Source organism: Pituophis catenifer, unplaced genomic scaffold (genome assembly GCF_029215685.1).
Source record: "Pituophis catenifer annectens isolate HBS135680 unplaced genomic scaffold, rPitCat1.0.hap2 SCAF_1, whole genome shotgun sequence".
Lineage (NCBI taxonomy): Eukaryota > Metazoa > Chordata > Lepidosauria > Squamata > Colubridae > Pituophis > Pituophis catenifer.
The window spans coordinates 221,570,389-221,582,825 of NW_027256881.1; the positions used below are offsets into that span (position 1 = coordinate 221,570,389).

Sequence of the window (12,437 nt, forward strand, 5' to 3'; positions counted from 1 at the left end):
ACCACAGTTTTATAAAATACCAGGATTTTTTTCCACTTGTCTACCTGCATTATTATACATCCTGGAAAGACAACAAATCACACAAAGAAGTTGCAAGGTATATGAAGACAAAAATTTTCTCTTGGTTAAAAATGGCTTGAGTTCTAAGGTCATGCATCCATGTCATCATTTCCACAGCATTTTCTGATTTGGCCACATGGAGTTCTATATTCCTCCTCCACTGCAGACTGACTTGGGTGGATGCCGAGTAACGTATCAAAGAGTTAACCTCAATTATTTTGCAAGTAAACTTCGGGTTCCTAGTTGCAACATATAGAGTGCTTTCCAGAGGATGAAGAACAGGATGAATGCAGAAGAATTCCTGAAAACAGAGTAATGAAATGGCAACATTTGCATCTTCATGAGAACCTAGCTAGGCAGCCTTCATTGGAAGTGTGGGCAAACCATGACCCAAAATGCATTTAAAAATGCATAATCCTAGGAATCAAAGAAGAATCTATGGATGCAGATCGAACTAGGAGGTTTTAGGGACACAAAGTGAGCCTTTTGATTCAAAGACTCTGCTAATCTCTACGGATTAAACATTTAGCTAGAAATCTACATTACTCTGGTAGTCTATTGTTCTTACATCCAATGTTTTTAATTGACTCTAATATGTTGGTTGTGCTCTGATATTGTATTTATCACAGCAAATTTAGTTTTCAGTGAGTTTTATATCACTTGAAATCTCTGGGCAAGAGAAGTTTCTGATAGCAAATCAATGCTGTCACCTATTTTGTGCAGAATCTTCCAGTTCTAAACTCCTCCTACATATCCTTTCTTGATACAAAATTCTCTAGAGACACTTTCTATGTCCTTAATTTCACATGATAACAAAATAATACTTAGGATCATCCAATGCAAATTAGAACTCTGCATTGAAAAAGAGATGCCATATGTTCAAGCTGACTTTAGAAAAAGCTGACAAATATAAGACATGTCAATGCATGCTAGATAACTGAGAAAGGCCCCAAAAAACAAAGTCATGTGCTTCACTGATTACATACAAAGGCCTTTGAATGTGTCAATCACATCAAGTTGTAGAATGGATTAAAAGGGGGAGGGCGGAATCTCAGAACATCTCATTATCCTTGTGAGAAATTTATATATAGGTCAGAAAGTTTCAATATTGACAGAACATGATGAAACCAACTGGCTCCAGATTGGCAAAGGAGTGCAACAGGGTACTTTCCCCTTATTTATTCAATCTATCTGCTGAGTTACGGAAACTGGATTACATAAAGATTAACATGATTTTAAAACTTGAGAAAGAAACATCAGTAACCTGTGTTATGCTGATGACATTACAGCGCTAGCCAAGAATGCAAAGGATCTGCAAGCCGTAGAAATAAAACTCAAGGAGCCCAGTGAAAAGGGGGGACTAAAATTATTATAAAATATAAAAAAGACTAAACTAGCCTTAGAACAACCAGCCTTAGAAATGACACTGAAGATATTGAAGTGGTGGATAGCTTCTGTCTCTTAAGATTATCCATCCGTAGTAAAGGCAAAAGTAAAGTCAAGAAATACACTGCAGATTAGCATTGCAGTTTAGCACTTGGCAGCCAGGAAGGCCTTGGAAAAAGATACTGCATTCAAAATGCCAGGATGTATCTTTACTTACAAAGATAAGGATTGTACAAGCCGTGGTGCTCCCTGTGACACTCTATGGAAGCAAAAGTTGAACTTTAAAGGAGCAGGATAGGCAGAGTACTAATGCCTTTGAATTGTGGTGTTGAAAAGATTCCTGAGAAAACCAAGGACAGCCCCCACCCACCCACCCAAAAAAGCAAACCAATGGCTCATCAAACTGGGAGCTTTTACTCAAGGCACCTGGTTCAAATTATCCTACTTCAAACATATTCTATGAAAACCTACCCCTCTAGAGAAAGCTTTAATGCTGGGAAAGATGGAAGGAAAGGGAAGAAGAATCTTTTGATATTTTTTTTAAAAGTCCCCCAAAACCTGGTTAATGATGCCAGATCTGGGGCTCGCAGGGGGATTTGTCTCAATGGGCAGTATTGCTAAGTGGGGCATTTTTATCCTCCCTACATGTCTGGCCTAAGCGCAAAGACGACTCAAAGAAATCCAGTCAACTCCAGTTCTTTATTTGCTTACACCTAATAGATAGAATCTCACCAGATTAAAGCTATACTCTTCTAAGCTAAAAGACCTGTGAAATACTAGGGTGTGGCTACGCTAAATCTTTTCCTCCTTATCCCCATGGATATATGCACAGTCTCATATATTGCGCCTCTCTCAGGAATGTGCTGCCTTATCTATGTCTAATTTAATGAAAAGAAGGACTAGGGGTGACATGATAACAGTGTTTGATATCTCAGGGGCTGCCACAAAGAAGAGGGAGTCAAGCTATTCTCCAAAGTACCTAAAGGCAAGGCAAGAAGCAATGGGTGGAAACCAGGGTTGGGTTCTACTTAGCTTTACTACCGATTCGCAATGGGACTGTGTGTGCACGTGCTCACTTCTGCGGATGCACAGAAACTTCCTGATGACATCTGGGTCAGCGGGCGGAGCCTTCTGCCAGTTTTACTACCAGTTCTTGCAAACCGGTCCAAACGGGGGGGGGGGGGCATCCCACCACTGGTGGAAACTAATCAAGGAGAGAAGCAACCTAGAACTAAGGAGAAATTTCCTGACAGAACAATTAATCAGTGGAACAACTTGCCTCCAGGAGTTGTGAATGCTCCAACACTGGACGTTTTAAGAAGATGTTGGATAACTATTTGTCTGAAGTGGTGTAGGGTTTCCTGCCTAAGCAGGGGGTTGGACTTAAGACCTCCAAGGTTCCTTTCAACTGTTATTCTATTCTATTGAGCCACAGTGTGATTGTCAAAGTTCCTCTCCACATTCCTTCACACTCAGCCCATGGTTACTATTTTCATTTTTATGTTAATTACTGTAGGGGGTCTTTTTATATTTTTATCTATTTTTATATTAGCTATTTTATTTATTGTTATGTGCCACCCGAAGTTGCAACTCTATGAATTTGATTAATAAAGAAAGAAGAGGACAACCAGTACAAGGTATACTCAGTTACAGTGCTGATGAGTGCCTTCTTTAGAAGAGCTGAAGGACCAGGTTAGGGACAGAAATCTATGTGGTCACTAAGACAATAACTTGGCACACAGACAATTAGTCAATCTCCCTTGAAAGGGAGACATTCAGGTTGTGGGTTCCCTATCTGCCTAACATGTTGAAGATATGAGGAAGGTGCCAGGTAAATGCATCTCTCTGGAAGATAGATGATGGCAACAGCATCCACCAAGCACACCACCACAAAATGGGCCATAGCATCTAAAACTCAGAGAACCCTGGGAATAGGAGGGTTGAGATTGCTTACCTTTCACTCTACAGCAGGAGTGTCCAACCTTGGCAACTTTAAGACCTGTGGCCTTCAACTCCCACAATTCGCCAGCCAGCCATGATGGCTGGGGAATGCTGGAAGTTGAAGTCCATAGATCATCCTTGTTCTACTTATGCTTCCTAAGTTCCTGCCTCAACTTAGGGGGATAGTTTAAAAGACCAGCTATTGGACTCTTGGTGTTTGCCAAGCTGGGTTATTTTCCCAGGCATTTTACTATTTTAATGAGGGAACCATCAAGGAACCACACCCCAAGTTTGATTGGTAGGGCAAACTCTACGAAATCAGCCAGGAAACTCACTCCTCAGGCACTGATTATGTTACCTAATCTGGTAAAGAAGAATCTGCAAGAAAACAATCCAGCTCAGCAAATGCCAAAAACCCAACATTTCAACACTGAACTACATATATTTTCCAATCCTCTTTTCCAATCCTGAAGGCCCAATGCAACCATGTTAACAATTAACCTTGTGATCTGGGCTTCCACAATACTCTCAATCACAATAGCTCAACACCGAGTACCTTTATTAAATGCTGTCATAAACTGAGCAATCATATTTTAAACCCGCATGCCATGCAAATCCAACTTTGGCATACTTTCTTGTTTTAATGATGAAACAGGGCCCTTATACTTTCATCATACCATTTCACATTTTGCATTGACTTAAGTTCTAGCACTATCAAAAAAAAATGTTTAAAAAGAAATTGGGGCCTGTTTTAGCAGGCCTAGCATTAAATGTAGTTGAAAGCCATGCCTGAATTTGTTGTAGAAAAAAAAAACTAATGTTGGAAAACAAGGAAGTAAAAAGATGAGGATCTGTACAATAACACCCCTTCAATAGGCTGTGGGATCTTGAAGTCTAGCTCCAGCTGTGCAGCTGACACACAGCATGGACTTTGTAATACTTGAAATATGGTGTTTGTAGTCCTGTCGCACTGACTAACCAACATAGGTTTCCTTGATTTGGCCATTACCAGCTCTGCAGATGCTAAGACAGCTGAACACAATTGAACTTGATTGCTAATTACGGGAGAGTTCGGCAGAAATCTTAAAAACTTCAGGCAAAGGGGGAAGTTTCTACAATGGCAGACTGTATTGCTATAACGACCCTCACCAGAAATAGAGGATCCTTTTTTACTTTTATATTTTATTCTGTTGATGAAAATCCGATGTTATCCTCTTCTTTCTAGCCTGGGACTTGGCCGGAGCTCCCCTCAGGAACCGGACGTGAGGATCTCATCGCCACTCTTCACTGAGCGAGAACTCTTGTCTCCAATTAAACCACGCCGTCCATCAGCTCCTTTGGGGAGACGCGATTGAAGGAAGGCGCGGGATTCTCCGCCCTCCCCCTGTGATTGGTCGGCATCCACTGGGCTGATGAGTGAAATAGTGGCTCTGGCAAAGCAAAGAAGCTGCAAAGGGGAAGCGCGTTCTCACTAGTTTCAGGCGGTCTTCGGTCTTTTTCTCGTTCCTGTCGACTATCTTGCAATTATGACGCAGGTGAGTTCTAATACGACGAATATTATTTGGGACGAATAGCCCCAAAAGCGTTTTTCTTCCTCTTTTCTCTCTTTTGAATTACTCTTTTGTCTTACACGGAGGGTGGGGGGGGGAGAGAGGGAAATACGGACGTGAGTGCCATGCCTTCTAAGTTCCCCACCCCCGCGCCCATTTTCTTTCTTCTCTTTTCTTTCGTCGCTGAAGAAACCTTGCTAAATGAATTAAATCTCATGGGCTCAAATCCCTTGTCATTCTTCGGTTTCCTATCGCTGGCGACCCGCCCTAGCAAAGCTGTGGGGAGGGGTGGGAGTCGTCCCTGTAGGTTTGTCGGAAGTGATTTTCCAAGAAGAATTGTTTGAAATTTGTTCGGCGTCTTAGAAAAACCCATTCAAGGGAAAATAAACTACCTTAAGTTTTTGCCGGCGGCTGAAGTGCGTTCAAAAGTGCCTACATGAAAGCAGCTTCTGATCCTTGACCGGGGAGGAGGAGGGGAGGAAAAGGGCGGCAAATAAGTACTTTGTTTCCAGTGCATCGGTGAAACAATTGGCAATTGTGGCTACAGTTGAACGCTGAAGCGGGTGGTGCTTGCTAGTGTAACTTCTTTTGATACTGTAGTAACAATGTTCAGTGGAAGGGACGTGTCGGAATTAATGGGAATTGTAGGGGGTAGACCCAATTACAATTCAGGAGCCTCGGCTGCCTAGCCTTGGAACTTGATGTGGCAACATTTCACAACCCATATCACACTTTTGATCTATGTAGGCATTGTTCAAGCAAGCAACTGGGTAGGTTGAAAATAGAACCCTCTGTACATGCATCCCTCAATTCAAGTTGAAATTGGTGACAGGTGCATTGTGTTTAGTGTGCCTGTAGTTAGGTTAAAACTGAAGAACATTTTAGAAATGGCAATCCTTGTGTTGAATACAATTAAGAATGGCCATCTTTCAACCATGGGGGAGAATTAAAACTTTTTCTTGTTGCATCTATTGAAATAGGCAGAGTTTGATAAAGCAGCTGAAGAAGTTAAGAACCTGAAGACACAGCCATCAGATCAAGAATTGCTGGATCTCTACGGCCACTTTAAGCAAGTTACAGTTGGAGATGTAAATACAGGTAAGAACGACCAGTAGTAACTATGTACACAAGGTTGCAGCATCTCAAATGACTAAAACCACCTTGATTGAATCAAAACTTTTCAGAAGTGATATGAACAGAACTATTTCCACAAAGCCTATGTGCTAAAAATACAAATGGCTATTGGGCTGAAGTTAAGATCTGGCTCATTTTTAGCTACACACTCTTAACCTACTTTCACTTTAATATTTATGTTCATGACAGACTTGCTAATAGACTTCAGTTTGAGATTGAAAATCCTTATTTGGTCAAAGATAAGCTACAGGCAGAGATGCGCACCACTTTAATATGCCTAAAAGATCATTATTCCAGATAGTATTAAAAGCATTAATACATAGTCCTCAATGAACCATAACTCCCTGTAATATTAACGTTAATTTCTTAGTGAAATATATATTTAAATTTTGTTTGATTTCTTCCCATCTTGTGTCTAAGACCTTGAGGTATCTCTGACCAAGCTCCCTAATCCAACATGCCAGCCACTACATCATATATGGCATAGGCGCAGCTATTACATAACTATCACAATATGTTCATTCATATACTTCGCTATTATGAATTTATACTGTGCCTTTATTTCGTGCATCTCAGGGTAAGAACATAATGTTCCAGAATGTAACTTTCCACACAGCAGCTCTGTTAAGGAGATTGGATTAAAAGAGAGAAAGACCTAAAGTCATCCAGCCAGCTTTCATGCCAATGGGGAACTAGAACTTCCCTGGTTTCTAGTCCAGAACCTTAATCATGACACCAAAGTGTTTCTATAACATTAGTCACAGTGATTGCAGTGGTATTTGGACACAGAGATTGATAGCGTTCAAGGTAGCCATCTCTCCCAGCCATCCTGGGACAACATCTTCTAGAATTTCCTAGCCAATATGTTTCTATGTTGCTTCTGAGAATCTGGATGAGATTGCAAACAATGTGATACTGCAGTGCATCTTAGGTTTCTTGAACTATTCATTTTAGCTATTCTTCATAAAGCAATAGAGACCAAGTATGATGGAACTTGTGGTTAATGCCTTAAGCAATATTCCACAAGCAGACTTGGCATATTATGATGCTAAGGAAGATATCATGTTCCAAGCAAGATAGACAATCAGAGATAGGAATTAAAGCATTGCATAACTAAGAAATCTGCCTTATTGGCAAAAGTTTTTTAGCCAGCATGCTGTTTAAGTAACTTGTGTAAGGACCAGCACACTTCAGGCTTCTACTGCTTTATGAGGATTAATTAAAATGACTAGACCAAGAATCTTGGCACATATCATGGAACTGTTCCAAAATAGGAGTTGTGGGAATTGCAGTTTCAACTTATAAAATCATGATGGTTATGCAGCCTTTTACATTGAGCTTTCAGTTATAGAACAGGTAGTTACACTGAAAAATTGTAACCTAATTTTGCATGAATTGTGATATAAGAAATGATTATAGAAGCCATGCCATGTTAGTGCATGAAGTGTTTGACTCTGCAAATGCCAGGAAACTGAAACCAAAATACCAGAAGTTTGATTTTAGTTGTAACAGAACATGATGTTATAACAGATAAATGGTAGAAAATATAAGCATGACTCTGCCTAGCTTTATATGTTACAAAGAGTACAATCTGGTGCCCTGATAGAAGAAGGGAAAATATTTACTGGTAATAACATTTAATTAATACCTTACAATTAACTAAGGTTTCCACTACAGACCTACATGATTATGTTACAGGATGGCTATCTAAAAACAACTCAGGTTAGGTAAAATGAGCCATAAGCATCATAAACCTTTAAACTGGAATAAGCAGCCTAGAGAACTCCAGATATCTTGGCCTTTGTAAGCCATCTTCCGTGTTCAGCATAGCCAATGTTTGCACTGTGGTCTGATATATGTAAATGATACCAGATTCTCTGTCTCTGCTTCAAGATCTGTGTGAGAACGGTAAGTTGTATGAGAATTTGGAAAGAAACTTAGTCTAACAGTCCAATTTTTAAAAAAAAAAATCATGAGAATGCACTTATGTTAATCATGAGAATTGAGCCTGGAGGCAACTCTTTATCATTATGTCATAAACCATTTCAATCACCGCCTGCTATTATAATATCCTCGCTTTCTTAAGATTTGGCCTATTGTGCAACTGATCCAAACTTTGGATGTTTGTTTGAAATACTGTTCCTCTTTTATACTTAGATGTTCCTTAGAATTTCAAATAATTTTGCTTACTCGTGTAAGAAAGGGAGTCTAAGGGCAGCCTGGAGATCAAAATAATGAGACACAGAGGCCTCTTCCCTCATACAGTTGCAACTATACTGATACTGTTGGACATTTGAGGGGGATATAAAGCTCCCAGCTGAGCATTGCTGGCATCTCTGCTGGGGAAGCAAGGGACAGTAGCTCAATTTTTCTCTGGGTTAGTGCTGCCAACTTGAGCTCAAGGTCATCCATTCTGCCTGGTGAGCAGCGGATTTTTTTTCAGATAGTCTCATTGCCAACTTTGAGAATTAAAGTTTTAAAGTGGCAGATTTGTTGAACGACCCCCCATTGCATTTGAGGCTTTTAGACCAAAGATTTAGGCATAGAACAGATCTCCAAAATATGTTTCATGTGGGATAAGTACATAACCCTGATTCTTTCGTTCTGGTGACCTGTTGGAAGAAAAAGTGCCCAAAATGAACAGATTGTCAAGGAAAGGGAGACTACTCTGCTCAGAAAACTATCTCACTAGGCAGAAGCACACATTGTTTACTGAGAAACAGAGTCCATGTTCACAGAACAACGTGTAAAAAAGAAAATCCTGGTTGTATGAATGTACACAGGAATATTTTCATCCACATGCTTTGTTTTTACAAAGGTTTCAGATGCAGTTCAGGGTGGGTGTGATATTACATCCCTTTCACTTGGATATTATATATAGTTGTATCAATGAATAACTGGTTGGACTTAACCAGGAATCTAAAAGACTATTCTTGTTGAGTTCACATAATACACCGAGTCTAGAGTCTTGGGTAAAGCAGGCACAGCAAAGGGTTAAAAATGGCACTCTGTTTAAAACTGCTTAAGTTTTTCTGGTCAGCATAAATATGCAAACATGGCCAGAAAGTTCCATGGAAGTTTTCTAGAACATGGGTGCCTTCTTTTGTTCTTACAATGACTCTAAGGATCCTAGGACCCAATGTCAAACTAATTTGAATTCTTGAAATACAATTGCAAATGCAATTAGCTGTATAGCAATTATAAGTAATATAAAATAAAAAGCATAATCTATTCTTCCAAAAGGAGATGGGGCTTTAATGTGAATAGTTTCAGAATAGAATCTTTTTCTATCTTTAATAGAGGAACTACTTGCTTGAACCAAATAACCCTCAAAATTGGGGATATATGTTTTCATTTGTTTGTTTTATATCTTGCTGTTCCATTCACTGGGATGATAAAGGAGACAAGGAGATATAAAATAAAGCAAATTATTTTTTGGAAATTTCCAAAGTTACTCTGGAAAGTTCAGGAATAAATTTATAAGTGCAAAACTTGAGTATGAAAGGCAGGTGATTTCATGTGGAGGTAAAAGTTCGTTTTTTAATGGTGTACGTATACTCTACCATTTCACACAAAAAGTGTACTTTTTAATGCAATATGCAAGTAGTTGACTTGCAACTGCTTGAAGTTATGATGGACCCCTAAAAGCTACTTGCAACCCGATTTCAAAGTTCAAATGTTGTGCACACACACAGTGTCATGTGACTGTATTTCAGGCACTGGGCAGCTGCCCCACATTTGCAGCCATTTGCAATGCTCCGTGGTCATGTGACCATGATTTACAGTGTTTTACCAGAAAAAAAAGGGTTTACTTCCGGTTTCCAGCAAAAAGTGCTTCATAGCAAACAATTAACAACTGCTTAACAGTTGCTTAACAACTGCTACAAAGAAGGTTGTAAAATTGGATCTAGTAACATGGTGAATGCTTTACAACTGTCATGACTTACAAAGCATAATTGCCAGGCTCAAACACGGTCATAAGTCAAGAACTACCTGTAGAGCCTGTTTTCAAATCTTTGTGAGTTAATCTGCAGCAGAGGAATCTGACTTCTGCACGAGCGTACATGTCGATAGGCATGTTAAACTGAATGATGCAAGCAAAGCTTGCCCGTGTATGTCAAGATCTCCATTGCAGTAGAAGCCATGCTCAGCTTTTCATAACAATTCATGGTAGCTGGTTTTCCAGCTGTATAGGAAACCTCTTTGACATAAGTACTGTTAGCACTAATTAGCAGATCCTCTGTAGTACTCTGACCTAGCAACAGCTATGCTATATTGATTGGGTGGAAAAATATTACAATTATCAGCACCATTTCTTCTCTGGTTTTCTAATAAATGTCATGGATCACTAAATAGTAATTGTCCCACGCTGGCAGGATGTTTTAATTTAAGTTAGAACAGCTACAGGTTTTTTTTAGCAGATCACAAGAATTTGTCCACCCTACTGCAATGAAGCATTTTTAGTGTTGTGGCTGGTAATCTTTTTTTTTTTTAATGTGCGTTCAGTCTCTCAGTAAGCAAGATTTAAAATATATAAGATCTTAGTTTATCATATAAAATAAAACCAGGAGAGCCTTACATTTTTTTATGTCAAAACTGTCTGATTCCATATGATTTTTTTTAAAAATCACTTGTTCTGGTCATACCTCTTGCATAGCCTGTAAAGTTAAAGCACATTATTTTTGCTCGTGTGAAGTCTCCTCAAAGCTGTGCTTTGTACTATAGCACATCTAACAGCCATGTGAAAATGTTTTGTTTCAGAACGCCCTGGAATGTTTGATTTAAAAGGCAAAGCGAAGTGGGATGCCTGGAATAAATTAAAAGGTAGGCCTTGGCAAAGACAATGAAATGACAAATGACTTAAAAGCACCAATTCTAACCAAATCTTCAGCCTGCAAATGGAAAGAATGTCATCTCTATGCTCTTAACAGATTATATGTTGATGGCATGAAAGACAATTAACTTTTGTACATGCTTCTTTTGCACAAGGGGGGGGGGTGTCATTGAAATTCAGTGCCAATCTAAAATTCTTGAAGCAATAAGAGGATAGAAATCTCTTACATTAGCCAGTATTGTTCTCTAGGCAAATTCTTATTTGAATATTGATAGTTTTACATAAGAAAGTTTCTATAGTAGAACTTGACAATGATAAGAATCAGAAAGTTCAATTAATTGGTCATGATTCCCAGGTAAATTGAACTGATGAAATGCATTGTTTGTTCTTACCAAAAGTTATGGCTTAAATCAAAACTCGATCTCATTAACCAAAAGGCCATAAAAGCTAGGAGTAAGAGCCCTGTTAAATGCACAGTGCTCAGCATAAGTTAACATTAATATATGTACTATTCTTTTAATTGTTATTGAACTTTTCCCCCCAGGAAGTTTATAGGGGAGGAAAAGGAGATTTTTCAGGGAGCTGGCACACTGGAACCATTATTTACACAAGAACTTCCCAGTTAGGTTTTCTCAAGCTAGTTGCAAAAGGGAGAAATTGGGGTAGTAAATAAATGGGAATTGCAAAATTTTTCATGCTATATTTCTGCTCACCCATCAAAAAACTTTTTTTTTCCTTCAGGTATGTCCAAAGAAGAAGCAATCAAAATATATATAGCCAAAGTTAACGAGTTGAAGGAGAAATATGGAATGCAATGAACTCCTGCCTGAATGAAAATATGCTTTACTAACAATATGGATACTTAAATTGTATAGCACACAGTACTGCCAACAGTGCCAAACATTTGCCACTTCTGAATAGCAGTGTACATTTTTCTTCTAATGGTTTATAGAATAAAAATACCCAGTCAGTGTTCAACTGATTGGTAACAACAGCTTCTTCTACTTGTTATCATTAAAGTGCTACAGTAATTCATACTGTAAGTATGAATTTCCCTGGTGGGTTCACATCATATGCTTATTCACAATAAACAAACCACATTTAGTTTTGTGTATTACATGCGTCAGTCCCTGATTCGCCTGTTTCCTCCTTTGGGTCCTGGTATGTAGGCTGTTCCAGCAACTCGGCAACAATTGAAACATAAACTGCTGGCCTAGGATCTGGGGAAGGCAGATAAATTCACCCCTCCAATTAAGATGCTCTCCTAGATCTAAGACTATCCCATACCAATTGCCATGTTAGCATTAATCCTAAACCATATTAAAACTGAACTACTGACAAGCAAATATACATCATCTGGTTCCTTTGCAAACAAGATAATTAACTGGATTTTTTAAATGCATGGTTTGATTAGGATGATCAGGTACAAGACAGGCACATCCTTGGGTTGTGCAACATACTATGCAGGTTTGTTAGAAGTATCTGTTAATTGCACAGTCAATGTTAAGAGGAGTCACCATATACTTTATCCT

The 12,437-nt window shown here is 39.0% G+C and overlaps 1 protein-coding gene across 1 annotated transcript; it reads left to right on the plus strand.

Annotated features, from left to right (window-relative positions):
• Nucleotides 1–4,809: 4,809 nt before the first annotated feature.
• On the plus strand, nucleotides 4,810–11,903 carry DBI (diazepam binding inhibitor, acyl-CoA binding protein). Its single transcript, XM_070957055.1, has 4 exons — nucleotides 4,810–4,922; nucleotides 5,918–6,035; nucleotides 10,833–10,895; nucleotides 11,647–11,903. The coding sequence occupies exons 1-4, from the start codon at nucleotides 4,914–4,916 to the stop codon at nucleotides 11,721–11,723; spliced, it is 267 nt and encodes an 88-aa protein (XP_070813156.1). The 5' UTR covers nucleotides 4,810–4,913; the 3' UTR covers nucleotides 11,724–11,903.
• The last annotated feature ends 534 nt before the right edge of the window (nucleotides 11,904–12,437 follow it).